Source organism: Heptranchias perlo, chromosome 1, assembly GCF_035084215.1.
Source record: "Heptranchias perlo isolate sHepPer1 chromosome 1, sHepPer1.hap1, whole genome shotgun sequence".
In the NCBI taxonomy this organism is placed as follows: Eukaryota; Metazoa; Chordata; class Chondrichthyes; order Hexanchiformes; family Hexanchidae; genus Heptranchias; species Heptranchias perlo.
Genome location: NC_090325.1, coordinates 170289293 through 170309570, shown reverse-complemented (window position 1 = coordinate 170309570; position 20278 = coordinate 170289293). Strand labels below are relative to the sequence as shown.

Genomic DNA, 20278 nt, shown 5'->3' with positions numbered 1-20278 from the left:
AGCAACTAAACCTCCACATGTTCCCAGACTTAAGAAACAAAAAAGGAAAAGACTGAGAAAAACAATAAAGATACGAGACATAAAGTTAAACAAGAAACAAAAGAATCATTAAAATATGCAACTAATGCACAGCTTAACATCCATCACTGTAGCCACTGCTTCTTGATGATCCAACCATGAGATAGTCCTGTGAAAGTAAGCACATTCATATTAAAGTTCATTGGCTAGTGCAACAGTGGAAAACAAACTTTAATATGAAAATTAAATCTAGCCATTTTATATTTCTAGTTTTGACAAAACAAAATGCCAGACTTTTTTCCCCCTGCATCTAGGAGGCAACTTCGAGCTACCCAGCCTTGGTCAAACATGCTACTGGAGTATGCAGGAGTATACTACTAGAGTATTTTCCTGGGGTCAAACGGCTTTGTGTGTGCCCCCAGACCAGTATAAAGTTGTCCCTACGAAACCATTGGAGCCATACTGAGATGCAAGTCCTCCTTCCCATTAGTGACATCACAAGAGCAGCTCTGAAGAGAAGAAAACATGAAATGGGTTTCCAAGACATCAGAATTTTGATAAAATTCTACAAACAGTAAGGCATATTTGTACATCTGTAATTTCTGAAAAGATTGGGGAAGTACTTTGAACAGACATGCGGGGCACAATTTGAATATGCCGGCGGGAAGAGTCCGGGGGAGGTCATGTGCGGATGGGAAGTAGGAGGGTTGCAATTCTAATGAGGCCAACCAAAGCCTCTTCCGGGTTTCGCGCTCGGCAGACAGACTGCCGACAGGAGCTGCACATCCTTGGGTGGTGGGGAGGGAGAAAGAGAGAGAGCTCATCAGCAGTTAGGATAGAAATGGGGGGGGGAGAAACAAAGATTAGAGTGGAGACATCGGGATCAGAGTGGGTGGAGATCCAGGCATCATTGTTTTTTTAAGGTATGTTTACTTAATTTATTTACAATGGAAAATGTAATTTTATTTAATTTATATAGTTTATTTTTCACTGATCCGGCCCTTACCGCCTGGTTGCACCAGGTGTGAATCAGAAGTTGTGGGAAAGCCACCCAGGTTACGTTAAAATCTTTTTAACTATCCAATACACAAAAAATAAACTACCGTAAGTACATTTGCTCCTTTAATTATCAGCCCACCGGATTTAAGTGGGGGCGGGACTTCCTGGTGACTGCTATATGCACGCACACAGATTTGCCCGAATCTCATTCAAAAATGTGCGGGTTCTAGCTGGAATGTCTGCCCGCTCCCAAAGACAGCGATTTTGATTGCCCTCTCCCCGGTCCCAACCCTCCCGTTTTTCCCTTTTAAAATTGTGCCTGTGGTCTTCATAATGAGGGCAGAGGCCATTGACAGTCCATCTCTCTTCACATATGGCTTTTGGCAGTCATGCTGCTGCAAGTTTCTCTGAGCCTCAATCATGGTCCCACTGTGGAATGTTTACCAAGTTGGGACACAGTGCTATTCCCTCTGCTCTTTTGCTCTTAGCAAACAAAAGGGAATACTATTAGAAAGCAAAGTTATACCCAGTTTCTATGCAGTAAAATAGATCCAATTGCACTGTAGTTTTATGTTTTCTCTTTTTGCTCCAATGGCAAACTATCAAGCCTTTACTTGCCCAAAGTGGCATAACTGAAATTAGCAGTTCATTATATGGGGAGTGCAAATGCAGACCAGTGTCCCATCACTTCATGGTGCAGCACATTGCAGCAATCTTGAGTTGCCTTGAACAAGACACTGCTTAGGATTGCGGTCCTCGATTAAGATAACGAATAACAGTATCTTTGGTTCTCCTTCCCCTTGAATGCAGTTATGTCATTTATGTTTTAACTGCTTATGTTACTGGTTCACCCAAGACAGAATGAGCTATAGTGTGTTCAGTATTAATAAAATAATATTCCAGGCATTTGTGCTGATATGTGTCATCTAATCATACCTGTTTCTCTTTGTCAATTCCTGCCATAAATAATTGCTTGTATTTGTCCTTGAAGGCAAAGTTGAGAGCCTGAGTTGGAAAATATCGAATCACATTCGCTAAGTTGCCACGCCAAAAACTCACAACTCCTAAACAGAAAGAACTTTTGTGTAAGGAGTGTTTTAAAATATGGAAAGTAAACATGTCAGAAAGACCTGCATATAATAAAAATTACAGCAGTTTGAATCTCAAAAGGATCTGCTAAAAATCTGCAATTTTTGGAGACCATCGTGTTAGTCAAGCTGTTGCGATGTAAAACAATTTTATGGCTTAGAAATTGGGCTGCTTGCGCTCTTTTTTCAGCCGCTAGGCGCTCTACTAAGCCCCCAAAATGGCGGGCAGGGAGCCCACTGGAAGTGCGTTTGCAGCCATATTGGGTAAGGACAAAGAGGCGCCTTTTGCCCACATCTGAAGCAGGTGTTAGGCCCTTTGCACGTGCAAATAAGGGGCCTAACACCTGTTTCAGGTCCCGTCTCCAAGACTGGTTTGTCCTGAGGCAACCAGCACTGGCTGTACTCAGGGAAACCAGCCCTAGGGGTCACCTACAACAAAGGTGAGTAACATACCTGAACGTAAGCATGCCTGCTTCTCCCAACCCCATATTTAACACCCCTCCTGATCGCCGCCGGGCTCAACCCCCTATCCATGCCCCGCGTTGCCTCGGCCCCAATCCGTGGACCCGCACTGCCTTGCCCTTGATCCCGTGTTGCCTCGGCCCCCACCTACCTGAGGGGCACTGCGATGCTAACTGTGGCTCGATTTTTCACAAGTTATTGCTGGCGGACTGCTAAGACACGCTGGTTCCATTATAATAAGAGGCCCAATACCTGGGGAGCTTTGGGCCTCACCATTATGGTGCAGGGTACCTACCTTGCACCCCCGAAAACGGGCATGACCATATTTCTGGACCAATAAATTTAAAACCTGAAATATTCTTTGTGGCCAAAAATGTGATTGGGTCTTTTTCATTCTTTAAATTATATGCATGCTCCATAGATGATAAGAGTAAAAGATTAGCTTGAATTGTTCTGAGGAAAGCATAGGACAGAGTTTCCTCTTTGCTGCAATGGTGGTGGATCTTTGGTGGTATTCCATCCACCTCTTGCCTGCTCCCCTGACCCCAAATGATTTCCTGGAGTCAGGGTAATCAAAGGAGGCACCAGGGCCATTTAGATCACCACTAGGGCGTTCACCTCAGGTAAGGAGTGGAGTGGAGAAATTACTGCAGTGCCTTGCATAGGGTGGCTGGCACTGCTGGCTGAAGATCCATGAAAATTTTCCCCACTGTACTTTGAATTTTTCATTTTGACTAATACAATCGATTGAATGTCATAATCAAACCATAAAGTTTAAAATTTACCCCCAACATGGATGGCAGGAATGGATGGACCCTGTGTCCAGGATTGCTCAGGTGTAAATGATGGGAAATACATTGCACAACATCATCCCATCATTTGCATCTTATTGCAATAGGCTGCTCCATATTTGGACAGGAGTATTATGCGCTCAATGTTACTTCTGGCAGAAAATCCCAAGTGGCACCAGGTGGTGGTCAGTGGAACAGCACCCTACCTGATTTTCCTCCTAAACCTGTCCACTGGGGTAACTGAAGAGGAACATCTTCCCCCATATGCATAGCATACAGATAAAAATGTCACTGTGTTATTGCAGCTAGATGATTTTGCACAAGGTGTTCTCCCACAGTAAAGAAATCTCCAGGATTTGTGCAACTGCGCCAGTTCATTTTATCCTGAAACTGACTAATTATTAAATCCTAACTTCCAAAACATTTCACTATGTGCAGGGCTTGAGTGCATGAATGAGTGGAGTCGTGATATAGAGGATGCATATCATTTGAAGAATGAAGAAGGCCCAAAAAAGGTAACATTTCTTTATTCTTTGTGAAGCTTTCTCTACACACAATAGAAGCACACTAAAGAATGACAACTTAGGATAAGGAAGACCCCTACGGAGCAACCATAGGAGGGTTATCAAATGTGGTAAGAGATAGTATCAAGCTAAAAGAAAAGGCTTACACAAATCCTAGGAAAAGTGAAAATGCAGCAGAATGGAAGAGCTATAAAAAGCAACAAAGGAATACAAAGAAAGTAGTAAGAGGTGCAAAAGGAATATGCAGTAAAAACTTGCAACGGATATTAAAGTTGGCAGCAAAAGTTTTTATAAATATATTAAGAGAAAGAATGTGGTAAAGGGGAATATGGGCCCATTAAAGACTGATGCAGGAGAGACTATAATGGATAATAATTGGATAAATACTTGAAGTGGAAATAATTGCAGGGATTTGGGGAAAGAGCAGGGAATGGGGCTAATTCGGTAGCTCTATCAAAGAGCTCCATCACAATGGGCCAAATGGCCTCCTTCTGCACTGTATGATTCTATCAAACAAAAACTGACACTGAGCCACATAAGGAGATATTAGGACAGGTGACCAAAAGCTTGGTCAAAGAGTTTTAAGGAGCGCCTTAAAGGAGGAGAGAGGGCTAGAGAGGCACAGAGGTTTAGGGAGGGAATTCCAGTGCGTAGAGCCTAGGCAGCTGAAGGCACGGCCGCCAACGATGGAGCAATGGAAACTGGGGATGCGCAAGAGGCAAGAATTGGAGGACCGCAGAGATCTCAGATGGTTGGCACCCCATCCACCACCCTAAACATTCACTCCCTTCACCACCGGCGCAATGTGTACCATCCACAGGATGCACTGCAGCAACTCGCCAAGGCTTCTTCAACAGCACCTCCCAAACCCGTGACCTCTACCACCTAGGACAAGGGCAGCAGGTACATGGGAACATCACCTGCACGTTCCCCTCCAAGTCACACACCATTTCGACTTGGAAATATATCGCCGTTCCTTCATCGTCGCTGGGTCAAAATCCTGGAACTCCCTTCCTAACAGCACTGTGGGAGAACCTTCACCACACGGACTGCAGCGGTTCAAGGCGGCAGCTCACCACCACCTTCTCAAGGGCAATTGGGGATGGGCAATAAATGCTGGCCTCTCCAGCATCGCCCACATCCCATGAACGAATAAAAAAAAGACTGATAGGCCTGTAGTTCCCTGGCTCTGATTTGTCCCCTTTTGTGTATATAGTGACTACATGAGCTAGCTTCCAGTCTAAGGGAACTATCCCTGACTCTACTGAACTAGTGAAGATACGGGCAAGGGGCTCAGAAAGCACCTGTCCCATCTCTTTAATCACCCTTGGATGGATATTATCTGGACCAGGAGCCCTATCAATTTTGAGCTTTCCTACTCTATTCAAGATGACATTACTACCTATTTTAATATTAATAATGCTATTCATTACAGAGCACTTCTCATTTGGAATATATGCATATTCTACCAGAGTACAGACTGATGCGAAATAGTCATTTAGCAGCTCTGCCATTACCGGGGAATCAGTTTGAATCTACCCTACAGTATCTTTCAGTGGCCCTATATGATCCTTAATAGTCTTCTGACTCCTAACGTAGCTGAAAAAGCTTTTGCTATTACCACAATTGCACACCATCTTCTTTTCCAGAGAACTCATGTTTCAATCTGATTTGCCTCTGAACATTCCTGATCAACCATAATGGTTTTGGTTTGCCATGTGCCCTTCTTTTAACCACTGAGACATACACGACTTCATTCTGTTTGAGGCTGGTTTTAAATAGAACCCATTTGTCCTCAGTACTCCATTTCCTATCTAAATAGAAGCACGATTTTCAAAATTTGGATTATGGGTTCCTGCAACCCCTTCAGAATTGTACCATTTAGTTTATATTGCCTCTCCTCGTTCTTCCTACCAAAACGTATCACTTTGCACTTCTCTGCGTTAAATTTCATCTGCCATGTGTCCGCCCATTCCAACAGTCTGTCTTTGTCCTCTTGAAGTCTATCACTATCCTCCTCACTGTCCACTTCCAAGTTTTGTGTCATCTGCAAATTTTGAAATTGTGCCCTGTTCACCCAAGTCCAAGTCATTAACATATATCAAGAAAAGCAGTGGTCCTAGTACCGACCCCTGGGAAACACCACTGTACACCTCCCTCCAGTCCAAAAAACAACCATTCACCACTACTGTTTCCAGTCACTTAGCCAATTTCGTATCCATGCTGCCACTGCCCCTTTTATTCCATGGGCTTCAACTTTACTGACAAGCCTATTAGAATCACAGAAAGGTTGCAGCACGGAAGGAGGCCATTCAGCCCATCGAGTCCGTGCCAGCTCTATGCAAGAGCAATCCGGCTAGTCCCATTCCCCTGCCCTATCCCCGTGGCCCTGCAATTTGTTTCCTTTCAAGTACTTATCCCGTTCCCTTTTGAAAGCCACAATTGAATCTGCTTCCACCACCCCCACAACATGCATTCCAGATCCTAACCACTCGCTGCGTAAAAACCAATCACCTTAAATCTATGTCCTCTGGTTCTTGACCCTCCCTCCAGTGACAACAGTTCCTATCTATTCTGTCAAGACTCTTCATGATTTTAAATACCTCTATCAAATCTCCTCGCAACCTTCTCTGTTCCAAGGAGAACCACCCCAGCTTCTCCAGTCTATCCATGTAACTGAAGTCCCTCATCCCTGGAATCATTCTAGTAAATCTTTTCTGCATCCCCTCTAAGGCCTTCACATCTTTCCTAAAGTACGTGCCCAGAACTGGATACAATACTCCAGTTGTGGTCGAACCAGTGTTTTATAAAGGTTCATCATGACTTCCATACTTTTGTACTCTCTGCCTCTATTTATAAAGCCCAGGATCCCATATGCTTTTTTAACCGCTTTCTCAACCAGCCCTGCCACTTTTAATGATTTATGCACATATACACCCAGATCGCTGTTCCTGTACCCCTTTTAGAATTGTGCTCTCTAGTTTATATTGCCTCTCCTCGTTCTTCCTACCGAAATGTATCACTTAGCATTTTTCTGGGTTAAATTTCATCTGCTACGTGTCCGCCCATTCCACCAGACTGTCTATATCCTATTGAAGTCTATCACTATCCTCCTCACTGTTCACTACACTTCCAAGTTCTGTGTCATCTGCAAATTTTGAAATTGTGCCCTGTACACCCAAGTCCAAGTCATTAATATATATCAAGAAAAGCAGTGGTCCTAGTACCGACTCCTGGGGAACACCACTGTACACCTCCCTCCAATCCGAAAAACAACCATTCACCACTATTGTTTCTTGTCACTTAGCTAATTTTGTATCCATGCTGCTATTGCCCCCTTTGTTCCATGGGCTTCAATCTTGATGACAAGCCTATTATGTGGCACTTTATCAAATGCTTTTTGGAAGTCCATGTACACCACATCAATCGCATTGCCCTCACCAATCCTCTGTTACCTCATCAAAACACTCAATCAAGTTAGTTAAACACGATTTGCCTTTAACAAATCCATGCTGGCTTTCCTTAATTAATCCACACTTGTCCAAGTGACTGTTAATTTTGTCCTGGATTATCGTTTCTAAAAGTTTCCCCACCACCGAGGTTAAACTGACCAGTCTGTAGTTGCTGGGTTTTTGAACAAGGGTGTAATTTGCAATTCTCCAGTCCTCTGGCACCACCCCCGTATCTAAGAATGATTGGAAGATTATGGCCAGTACCTCTGCAATTTCCACCCTTACTTCCCTCAGCACCATAGGATGCACCCCATCCGGACCTAGTGACTTATCTACTGTAAGTACAGCTAGCCTTCCTAGTACCTCCTCTTTATCAATTTTTAGCCAATCCAGTATCTCAACTACCTCCCCTTTTACTGTGACTTTGGCAGCATCTTCTTTCTTAGTAAAGATAGATGCAAAGTACTCATTTAGTACCACAGCCATGCCCTCTGCCTCCATGCGTAGGTCTCCTTTTTGATCCCTAATCGGCCTCACCCCTCCTCTGACCACCGGTTTACTATTTATATGCCTATAGAAGATTTTTGGATTCCCTTTTATGTTAGTTACCAGTCTAGTCTCAACTCTCTCTTTGCCCCTCATGTCCTTTTTCACTTCCCCCTCTGAACTTTCTATGTTCAGCCTGGTTCTCACTTCATCAACCGGGACATCTGACATACGCCCCCACTTTTCTGCTTCATCTTACTCTCTATCTCTTTCATCGTCCAAGGAGCTCTGGCTTTGGATGTCCTACCTTTCCACCTCATGGGCATGTACCAAGATTGTACTCGACCCAACTCCTCTTTAAAAGCCGGCCAATGTTCGATTACAGTTTTGCTTGCCAATCTTTGATTCCAATTTACCCGGGTCAGATCTGTTCTCAACTCACTGAAATTGGCCCTCTTCCAATTAAGTATTTTTACTCTAGATTTCTCCTTGTCCTTTTCCATAATTAATCTTATGATAATATGATCACTGTTCCTTAGATGTTCCCCTACTGATACTTGCTCCACTTGACCCACCTCATTCCCCAGAACCAGACTCAGCAATGCCCCCTTCCTCGTTGGCCCGGAAATGACTGATCAGGGAAGTTCTCCTGAACACACTTCAGAAATTCTTCCCCCTCTCTGCCTTTTACACTATTACTATCCCAGTCTATATTAGGATAATTGAAGTCCCCCATTATCACCACTCTACAGCTCTTGCACCTTTCTGTAATTTCCCTGCAAATTTGCTCCTCTATATCCTTCCCACCAAATGGTTGCCTATAGAAAACACCCAATAGTGTAATGGCACCTCTACTGTTTCTTAACTCTAATCAAATAGATTCTGTACTTGACCCCTCAAGGGCATCCTCTCTCTCCAGTACTGCAATATTCTCCTTAATGAATAATGCACCCCCTTTCCTTTCTCTCCTTCCCTAACTTTCCTGAACACCTTGTATCTAGGAATATTTAGTACCCAATCTTGTCCTTTTTTGAGCCAGGTCTCCATTATTGCTATATCATAATATTCCTATGTGGCTTTTTGCACCTGCAGCTCGCCAACCTTATTTGCCACACTTCGTGCGTTTACACACATGCACTGCAAACCTATCTTAGACCTTCTTGTATTCTCTCAGTCTGACCCCACCTAAATCTGTACTATTTCTTACTTTAGTGCTATCTGTCTCTCCCAATGCTTTGTGCACCTTGTTTCTCCTTTCCAATGCTACATCCTGGTGCCCACCCCCCTGCCAAATTAGCTTAAATCCTCCCCTACAGCACTGGTGAACCTCCCCACGAGGACACTGGTCCCAGCAGTTGAGGTGCAACCTGTTCGGCCTGTACAGGTCCCACCTCCCCCAGAACCAGTCCCAATGCCCCAGGTATCTAAAGCCCTCCCTCCTGCACCATCTCTCCAGCCACGCATTCATCCGCTCTATCCTCCTATTTCTGTACTCAATAGCGTGTGGCACCGGGAATAATCCGGAGATACTACCTTTGAGGTGCTGCTTATTAATCTCTTTCCCAGCTCCCTAAAATCTGTCTTCAGGACTTCATCTCTTTTTCTGTCTGTCATTGGTACTGATATAGACCGCGACCTCTAGCTATTCACCCTCCCCCTCCAGAATGTTCTGCAGTCGCTCAGTGACATCCTTGACCCTGGCACCAGGGAGGCAACATATCATCCTGGAATCATGTCTGTGGCTGCAGAAACGCCTGTCTGTTCCCCTATTGAATCCCTTATCACTATTGCTTTCCCGATCTTCTTCCTCTCCCCCTGTACAGCTGAGCCACCCGTGGTGCTATGGCCTTGGCTCTGGCTGTACTCCCTAGAGGAACCATCACCCTCACCAGTACTCAGAACTGAATATCGGTTAGAGAGTGAGATGCACTCAGGGGACTCCTGCACTAACTGGCGGTCACCCAGTCCCTCTCTGCCTGCACTCTTTTAAGCTGCGGGGTGACCACCTCCTGAAACGTGCTATCTACAAGGCTGTCAGCCTCGTAGATGCACTGCAGTGACGTCAGCTGCTGCTCAAGCTCCAAAACCTGGAGCTCAAGCTCCTCCAGTTGACAACACTTCCTGCACCTGTGGTTGTCCAGGACACGGGAAGTGTCCTGGAGTTCCCACATGGCACAAGATGTGCATTCGACAGGGCTGAGATCCCCTACCATGCCTCTATTTATTAGATCACTAATTCAACTTAACAGAAATAAACTAAAGACGTAAAAAAAAACACTCACCAGCTACTCACCAATCAGCTCCTTCCCTTATGCTGACGTCACTTTAGGTTTTTTTTTACCTTGCTCCCTAATGCCCTTGCTCTTTATCCTCTGCTGCTCCGCCCCCAAACTCCTTCAGGTCCGCGCTCCTTACCTTCGGGCTCTCCGATTTGAATCATGTGCAGATACAGTCCCCAACTGCTCCTATCCCTGCCAGAGCAGATAAGACTTTGTACTTTTATACTGATGAAGGAGATGTCTTTCCTCAGATTCTTGAGCAACAGTCAGACCCGGTGCTAAGTCCCATTCCCACAGCTCACTTATCTATGGAGCCCCTGTTGATTGCTTGGCCAAATGTTAATACTGATGATCCTAAAGCCAAGTTCAGAGGCAGCAATGAAATGCCTTTCCACCCCTTGCAGATGTGAAAATGTTAACTGTACAAGGAAGAATTAGAGCAGGACAACGAAAGGAGTAATGGTCCAACGGTTATGTATAGCCTGTCAGGCACTAATAAACCAACTAGAACAGTGCTCAAAACAGTGTAATAATATTAAGGAAATTGTGCAGGAGGACAATGAAAAATTAATGGGAGCCCTTTCACAGCAGAGGTTGCAATGGAGTTACATAAAAAAGCCCTTGGTTAGTCATGCCAAATGTAGCAAAATAATTAGGGAAAAGAGAGAAATTAAAAGCCCACAAGGCCATTACCTGGACCGTCACCACTCCAGGCTTGGGTAAAGACACAGACTCTGGCATGGCCCAATGACACTGAGAACATCATGGGGGTACATGAACCCATGTCTCCTGAGCTAAACTGGAGGGACTGGGGTTTTGAATCAGTAAACAACGGTAGCAAACGTCAGAGACTGAAAATTGAAATAATAGAAAAGGGATAGGTTATTCAGAACAGGAAAAAGAAGCAAAATGTTCTCTTTAAAAATATGGGTGAATGTTTGCTTTTCAGTGCTGCTGGCTACAGCTGGCTCTGTCCCTTTCAGTCTGCTGCATTAACTCTTTCGTAAGCCGCAGTTTAGTTAAAATTAACATGTTAACTTTTCCTCAGTTATAGTCAGTGGATTTATAGTTGTCTGCCAGGCATGCCATAGAAAAGAGCAAGAGGAAAATGACTTGTAACCTACTGAGTATTTGTAAACATGTGCTGTCCAATATATATATATATATATCATGTGTGTGTGTGTGTGTGTGTGTGTGTGTTAATTTGAGATATTGGGCATGAGTTTAGCTCGGAATTGGGAACCCAGCATACAAATAGATATTCATGTGAGTCACAATCTGCGATTACAACTCAACTGAACGTAGGTATGTATGCTTCTGGGTTTCCCGCGCACCAGGCAGCCTGTCTGTCGGAAGGAGAAGGAGCTCGAATTGCAGAGGGAGTGACCGTGGGAGAAATCGGGTGGGGGGCACGGACAACATAGAGTGGGCCTTGGAAAAGATTGGGGGTGGGGGTCAGCCAATCACGGGGGTCCTGTCATGCCAGGTGAGCTTGTTGGACCCAGATGAAGCACTCCTGCTCCTCCTTGTCCACAAGCAATGCAATAAAGGCACTCACCTCATGGTTTCAGCTCTTCTCGCCAGCTTTCACCTGACGTGAATCAGGAACGATGGAAAACCTGAACAGGTACGGTAAATTTCGTTTGACATTTGTAATACACAAAAAATTAAATGTTTCAACTATTGCAATGAGGTATATTGCCCCTTTAAATATCGGTCCGCCGGCTTTAAGTGGGGACAGGACTTCCGGGTTTCTGTTGCGGGTGGACATCCAAACACGTCTGGGTTAAAGCCAGAAGTGGGCACATTGGAACTGGGATGTGGTACCGCTCTAAGAACAAATTCATTTTACTGCTCGCTCGCCCCCAACCCACCCGTTCTTGGGGGTTAAAATTACCTCCATTGACTCCCTCTGTTTTTGGGTCTGAACTGAATTAAGAGTAATTGATGCTAACTGACCTGAGTTTATAGACAAAGCGTCTGATGAAATTATTAAATTATGAATACTGGTTCTCTGCAGATGGCCACTGCAAAAAACTGGTTGAGTAAATTAGGTGAACAGTCTCTGGTTCACGACATGGGATTGTCGTGTACCAATTGGCACTTCTGAGTTCATTAGCCATAACAGGAAATCGTATCGGAGGACGTGAATACAGTTGATGTACAAGAAAACCTAGTTAAATACAAGGCAGTCATTGTAATGGACAAGATATGGGGTTTGAAGCTTAGCTCAAGGTAAAAAAAAACCCAAGTTGCATATCCAATCCAGCTAATCACCACCCCATCAGTCTACTCTCAATCATCAGCAAAGTGATGGAAGGTGTCGTCGACAGTGCTATCAAGCGGTACTTACTCACCAATGACCTGCTCACCGATGCTCAGTTTGGGTTCCGACAGGACCGCTCGGCTCCAGACCTCATTACAGCCTTGGTCCAAACATGGACAAAAGAACTGAATTCCAGAGGTGAGGCGAGAGTGACTGCCCTTGACATCAAGGCAGCATTTGACCGAGTGTGGCACCAAGGAGCCCGAGTAAAATTGAAGTCAATGGGAATCAAGGGGAAAACCCTCCAGTGGCTGGAGTCATACCTAGCACAAAGGAAGATGGTAGTGGTTGTTGGAGGCCAATCATCTCAGCACCAGGACATTGCTGCAGGAGTTCCTCAGGGCAGTGTCCTAGGCCCAACCATCTTCTGCTGCTTCATCAATGACCTTCCCTCCATCATAAGGTCAGAAATGGGGATGTTCGCTGATGATTGCACAGTGTTCAGTTCCATTCGCAACACCTCAGATAATGAAGCAGTCCATGCCCGCATGCAGCAAGACCTGGACAACATCAAGGCTTGGGCTGATAAGTGGCAAGTAACATTCGTGCCAGACAAGTGCCAGGCAATGACCACCTCCAACAAGAGAGAGTCTAACCACCTCCCCATGACATTTAACGGCATTACCATCGCCGAATTCCCCACCATCAACATCCTGGGGTTCACCATTGACCAGAAACTTAACTGGACCAGCCATATAAATACTATGGCTACAAAAGCAGGTCAGAGGCTGGGTATTCTGTGGCGAGTGACTCACCTCCTGACTTCCCAAAGCCTTTCCACCATCTACAAGGCACAAGTCAAGAGTGTGATGGAATACTCTCCACTTGCCTGGATGAGTGCAGCTCCAACATCACTCAAGAAGCTCGACACCATCCAGGTCAAAGCAGCCTGCAACCCATCCACCACCCTAAACATTCACTCCCTCCATCACCGGCGCACTGTGGCTGCAGTGTGTACCATCAACAGGATGCACTGCAGCAACTCGCCAAGGCTTCTTCGACAGCACCTCCCAAATCCGCGACCTCTACCACCTAGAAGGACAAGGGCAGCAGGCACATGGGAACAACATCACCTGCGCGTTCCCCTCCAAGTCACACACCATCCCGACTTGGAAATATATTGCTGTTACTTCATCGTCGCTGGGTCAAAAGCCTGGAACGCCTTTCCTAACAGCACTGTGGGAGAACCTTCACCACACGTAGCGGTTCAAGAAGGCGGCTCACCACCACCTTCTCAAGGGCAATTAGGGATGGGCAATAAATGCTGGCCTTGCCAGCGACACCCACATCCCATGAACGAATAAAAAAAAACATTACTGGGTTTAGCCTGAATAAGCTGCCAGAAAGGAAGATGGAATTGAGAGCTACAATGCTAAATTTCTGGCATGGGCTAAACAGGATTGGCTAGTAATGAGCCGGACAAAGTGCTGGCTCATTCGTGACTTCATGTGGGACAGCATAGAAACAGTCATGGAATTGAGGATGCTGGTAGCGAGGTCAAGTTTGGTGTTACTGGTATACATATGGACACTGATCCTAAGTTTCATATAATGCCATCAAGAGGCGTCAGGTAGATGAGGAATAGAAAGTGATCAATATTGGAACTTATGCGCATGCTTGCGGTTACCATACAGCAATGGGAGGAGATGTCATTGCAGGTGCTGTGCTGGCCACATTGGGACAGGTAGGGATGGAACCATTATGTGACAGCATCACAGACGTGAACCATGATGGAGAGGAAGTGGAGAAGAGTGGATTGACCAACTGTATCAAAAGCTAGAGAGATGGAGGAGGGATAGTGAATCATGGTTGCAACTGTACAGAATACTGTTGGTGCCTTTGACCAGGAAGGTCTTTGCACTACTGGCATGAAGAGCTGAAAGGATTCAAATGGAGAGTGGGCACAATGTTGAGTGACAATGACATTAGAGAGGAAGGGGAGGTTGGAAATGAGGGGCAATAGTTGGAGAGGACAGAGAGATTGAAGCAGTAAAGGGAGTTTTGAAGGGGTTGGGCAAAGGAGAACTATGTCAGAGGAGAGAGTACTTGATAATTTCAACAAGCATTGAGCAGAATAATGAAGAGCAAAATCATGAGGAGGTCAAGGGAGCAAGTGGTGGGTCTCATGCATGAGATGAGGGCTAAAGAGAAGATGGGAGAGAAATAACAGAATAGTGGGGTGGTCGGCGCTGGACAAGACAGGAGCAGGAGAGGCTGAGGTAGCTAATTGGATAGTCTTAACATTGAAGACAAAGAAAACATTTGCTTTCTTTCCACAGGAATTGACTTTTGTAAAATTGAGGTTTGAATTTAGACTCCACACAGTTTGAGGAGATGATAGAAACTTGTCAAAGGATGCATACTGAAGTACTGTATATAAAGATTCACCACTAGAACCTGTATTTCAAACAATATATTAAAGTGTGCTATTTACTTAACTCTATTTAATAATTATATAGATATCTGGCTCCAGAATTCTGAAAGTATCACACATGCTGCTCAAATTCAGTATTCAGCAGAGAAGGGTAATGGAAGATTTAATAGGTGTTCAAAATTATGAGGGATTTTGGTAGAGTAGGATTGTAGAATAGAATCATACAGCTATGATTATCTTAAATCTGTGTCCTCTGGTTACTGACCCACCCGCCAGTGGAAACAGTGTCTCCTAATTTACCAGGGATGAGGGTCTTCAGTTATGTGAAGAGACTAGAGAAGCTGGGAGTGTTCTCCTTAGAGCTGTAAGGGTAAAGGGGAGATTTAATAGAGGTGTTCAAAATTATAAAGGGTTTTGATAGAGTAAATAGGGAGAAACTGTTTCCACTGACAGGAGGGTAGAGGACACAGATTTAAGATAATTGGCAAAAGAACCAGGGGAGATGAGGAGAATTTTTTTACGCATCGAGTTGTTATGATCTGGAATGCACTACCTGAAAGGGTGGAGGAAGCAGATTCAATAGTAATTTTCAAAAGGGAATTGGATAAATATTTGAAAAGGAAAAATTTGTAGGGCTATGGGGAAAAAGCAGGGGACTGGATAGCTCTTTCAAAAAGCTGGCACAGGCACGATGGGCTGAATGGTTCTCCTTTTGTGCTGTAAGATTCTATGATATAATATTCATAAATAAGAAAACTGATGCATACCAGCAATCATAAAACTATGAACTAACTTTAAGGAAATTATGATCCTGTGGAATTTTTAAAAAATGTCATCGTGACTGCACTAATTCTTTAGCCTAGATTTGAGTACAGGTGTAATTTAATCCCAAATAGTTAGAAACAAGTGCAAAGCTCACAAGAAGGGTGCTGTGCAGATATTAAGCAATTTTCCAAGTTAAGCTCATGAGCATATTTATTCATAGGTCCATGTGCAGCTTTGGCCTTGTGAAGGAAGGTAGCCTAATTGGGGACCGGAAAATTTCAATTCAGATAAATTTAAAGGCATGCATAAAGGTAAATGGCATTATATCAGACCAAATATTTTTAGATATTTACAAAAGACATTTCAATCAGTTGGTAGCTTCTGCCAAGGCTTTTGGGGCAGAGGGGAAAAAAAGTGACTGGGAAACATGAAGTGGATTTTTAAAAAAAACACAAAGGGAAGCACAAAACAGAGTTTACAACCGTGTGAAGGAGCAGCCCAGCAACTGACTCTTTTGGTGGCTGGAGATGTGGAGGTGATACTGCAAGAGATAGTTGCGAGAATGGTAGTCCAGGGCATCATCTCCATGGCATCAGCTATTACAAATTCAGGTCTGCACTAGATTTTCTCTTGGGATCAGCATTACTGGTCTATCCTATAAGTGGATTTCCCCGTCCCTTATGAACTACCTCCATTACCCAATATCTGGGTATGCTATAAACTTGACCCAGGGTTGCACTGGATACTGTAATCTCACATGTCTCCACGTGCATTTCACCCATCTTCCAAAAAGCAGTCTGATAAGGGCAATTATAAATCAACAATATTTTACAATTTTATAGTGAATCGCCCCTTATTTCAACATCATTCTGTAACATTCCGAGCAACATAGAAAATAACAAGCATGCCACAGTTAGTGAGACAAATGCACTTTTCTGGTTACAATATGGGAGCTTCGTTCCCCGATTTCATTCACTGCCAGAAATATGAATGATGCACAAAGTGGGCGCGGGTCTGACATTACAGATCACTACCCAATTTGAGCTCATTTATTGGAAAACATACCAATCTCCAGGTGCGTAGCACGTTATGTGAAATCACGTGGCTGTCAATTCAAGGCCTGTCAAGTTTCACTTATTTCGAAGGATTCGTTCATTTTGATTTTAGAAGTGCAACACTCTTCAAACCAATGCAAACCACTCTAAAAAGTGTCCATCAAACCATTGTCCAAATGGGCTTACATCCAGTAACTTTTTTAAAAAATGAAACACTTGTTCATGTGCAAAAAAAAATCTCAATCCTGAATACCTGTGCGGTGTCACCAGATCTGGGCCGTTGCCATCACGAATAAAACGCCCTTCACTGTAACAGGTTGCCTTAGATCCAGGATAAGGCATCTAGGATCGTGATGGTGTGAACGATAACTCGGCTTCTCGTCCGCCCCAGGCTGACCGCGCTCTGCTGGCGGCGGGAAAGCTGCCACATGGCCGCCCAGGTCGCGAGCGCAGCCCTCTGTAACCCCAGCATTTTGAAACATTTATCACGTCGGGCTCATCAGACATTCACATACGTTAAACATTTCAAGCGAAGGCAGCAGCTGGTGGTCGAATCGCGGCGTCAGACTACCGAATTTAAAACTTGACCAAATTAAAAAACCGGAAAGGAAAACGATGCGCAAAGCCCATCAATCCCTCTCATCTTTCACCCGGCCGTTTATTGACCTGTCCCATGAATAATTCTTTGTTACTTGTTTGGCTCCTCCGCTTACCCTGCTCCTTCGGTATCCGAATGACACAGTCAATAATTCCCTTGTACTGTTGATCGGGCCTGATCTGCTTGCTTGACGCTTGGACCTGCAATAGCAGCTTGACCCTCTCGATTGGTGCCACTGCCGTCTTCGAAATTGCAGCGGCGATACCTCCGGCCAGTAGGTCTTTGATAAAAGACGACATGTCAAAAATATTCGACCCAGCAGCCATGGTTAACGGAGAGCGAGAGACAGAGAGCGAATAAAAACTTTATTAAACGCGCAGCACGCGGCCAGCAGCTTCAACCGGCGTCCTGGCGCGAGAAGCATCAGACATGTGATACTTTGCAGCCTCGCCTTGGTTTGACAGCGGAGCTTTGTTCTGCACGTGAAGGCCACCCGTAAGGTTCGTTCCCTTTGTGACGACTTCGCAGTGTAGTGGACACTATGACATCATCACGTAGTTACAACGCGTTTTTATATCTAAGCGCCATGGGACATTTTATTACGCTAAATGCACCATATAAATGTAAGTTGTTGTATAAATAGCATACTTATAATTTCACCACAAATAGCTCAGTTGTAGCTGAATTAAGGATGAAGGTTATGTACCAATGAAAGATATATTTTCTGCAACAAGTAACGAACATTTTCTTAAATAAATACAATTAGCAAAAAAAAAAGGCAAATCGTAAAAACTGGAGATAAAGAGATGTGCTATAATTTGAAAATTCGTGAAAAATTACCAGAAAACCTTTTCAGCTGCTTGAAGAAGCACAGAAGCAACTAGCAAATAATAAGGAATAAGAAAAAGATTTATGGGATGGGGAACAGGATGAATTTGCAGAATATTTTTTTTATAGAACATTTTCCTTGATGCAAATACAAAGATCAGAAATAAAGGGGTTTGCAGATGCAAAATTCAGCCTGAAAAAGACTAAAAACTTAAAGAATTTTAAAATCCCCTTTTCCAATTAATGTGCACACAGTACTGCAAGTCTTTCTTATGTGGTCTTGTTTCTCCATTCGGTAAGGTCCTGTAACATCCTTCAGGATAAAATCACCTTCCACCAATGTAAAGCAACGGCATTCTCTATCGTCCATTACTTTTTGAAAGTATTCCTTTGTCAAAGTCTTTATATAAAAAAAACAGAAACTTGTATTTTTCTTTAATTTTCCTGCTACTGCCAAGCTTCCTTCTTTTGCTGAGAGTATGGGATGATTGGCATCATTGGTTTCTGTACTGTCACTCGTAAGGAATAAAATACGATGTTGGCTGATAAGGTTTTAGTTGCTGCATTTATTACCTTTTCCACACCAGACAACTTACAACTAAGGTGTGTTACTTATGCAAAAGGTGAATATTTGCAATTATTTTCAAAGGCACATTTCAAGTAATAGTTCAAAAATGAATTTCACATTTACATATACAGTCAGTACGAACAAAAATCCACTAAGAAATGAACACATTACAAATCCATACCCTTCCATTTAGATGGCAATTACTTTTAAATCATGACAAGCCAAAAGAATTTATGGCTTTGTTGTATAAATAGATCACAAAATCTTTGCTATTCCAGTTAGCAAGCAAAGTAACAGTATGTTCATAATTAAGGGGAAAAGTGCTGCTGGAAGTTCCCTTTCTTCTGAGTGATTGTATAAATATTTTAAATCAGGGTGCTTGTTTTATTAACAGGTTCACCAAAAATACTCCCGAGTATTTCAGATGCAGAATCCAGTTGATGGAATATCCCAAGAAAATTATGGACCGTGTTCTTTACACACCTACTTTACCATACATTTCGGAATGAGTCAATGAACTGCACTCCGAAAGGTTTTCTAGTAGACCAGCATTTATTTGCATTACGTAACCAATCCGAATGAGAGTCTGAAAGCAAGCTCCACGGCAACTTCTGTCACAGAGTCATGGAAACACACATAAAACTCTTCAGGATGAGGATCCACAAAAAGTCTTCTGCAATGGAAGGAAAAAAAATCAGAAATATATGTGACTCAGTTCTGTTGATAAGTTTTATAGAAAGTCACATTTTAGTCCTGTGCAGTAAAGTTTATACAGTTCAATATATCCTCACTCTTTGAAGGCACATATTCTTAAAAATATTTGGCAACCTCTGCATTTGTTTACAAATTCATGATGACATAAATGCCATCATAATATAAATGCACAACAGCATGCTGTTATATTGGACACAGAGCTTGAAACATCTGAGTGGTACGGCCAATTCATTGTAACGTTGATAAGAGCAGCTTCTAATTAATCTTGTTTTTCTCACTGAAGGTGGTATAGTGGATAAATCAGGTTTGTGGACTACCTTTACTTCTTTGAAATTTGCCAGTAGATTCCTATCACAAACTACAGCAAAGAAAGAAAATTGGATGAGTTTAGTAATATCCTATTATTACTGTTATTGGGCAAAAATTGATTTACTGACCATATAAAGCAGATTGTATGACTATGTATGGTCAGTAATTCATATATATATTAAAGCAAGCAGCATGCCCGTCCGGGAACAGCAGCAGGCAGGCTCAGCCGATTTTAACCAGTATGCCGCTTGCTGACCAAAATGGCCAGGAAGTCATCAGGAAGCGGCTGCCCAGCCATTAAAATCAGGCAGCAGGAGGCCACCACTGGGAACTCAGGGGTACGGTCCTTGGCACAAGGTAAGTGGTCCCTGCCTCGGGCTTCCTCCCCTGCCTGGGAAGGTCAAGGCTTCCTTGTGGGTCCCAGATTTAAACTTTGCTGGGCCTCTTCTGGCCCTGGCTGCTGTTCCAAGCAGGCTTTGCCTGGTGCGAAACCACCGCTGCTTCCCTGCTTAGGCCTCAGGTTAAAATGGCAGATCTTACCTGACATTCACACTTCCAACAAGGTAGCTGAATAGAAATCTGGAGTGAGAAGCCTGGTCAGTTTTTCTGCTCTCCAACCAGGAGTGCACAGGCAAATTGAAA

General features: G+C 43.7%; 2 protein-coding genes across 5 annotated transcripts in view; both read right to left on the bottom strand.

Annotated features, from left to right (window-relative positions):
- LOC137321510 (ADP/ATP translocase 4-like) overlaps positions 1 to 17543 on the bottom strand; it is a 59907-nt gene extending 42364 nt beyond the window's left edge. Inside the window, exons 1-2 of the mRNA XM_067983940.1 lie at positions 17333 to 17543; positions 1954 to 2081 (exon numbers count right to left, since the gene is read on the bottom strand). Coding sequence (XP_067840041.1) covers positions 1954 to 2081; positions 17333 to 17543 — 339 coding nt within the window. The remainder of the gene's footprint in view (positions 1 to 1953; positions 2082 to 17332) is intronic.
- Positions 17544 to 18591: 1048 nt separating this feature from the next.
- intu (inturned planar cell polarity protein) overlaps positions 18592 to 20278 on the bottom strand; it is a 224653-nt gene continuing 222966 nt past the window's right edge. For all 4 annotated transcript variants that reach the window (XM_067993504.1, XM_067993495.1, XM_067993513.1 and 1 more), the window contains one exon: positions 18592 to 19286. In XM_067993504.1, coding sequence (XP_067849605.1) covers positions 19175 to 19286 — 112 coding nt within the window. In that variant the 3' untranslated portion in view covers positions 18592 to 19174. The remainder of the gene's footprint in view (positions 19287 to 20278) is intronic.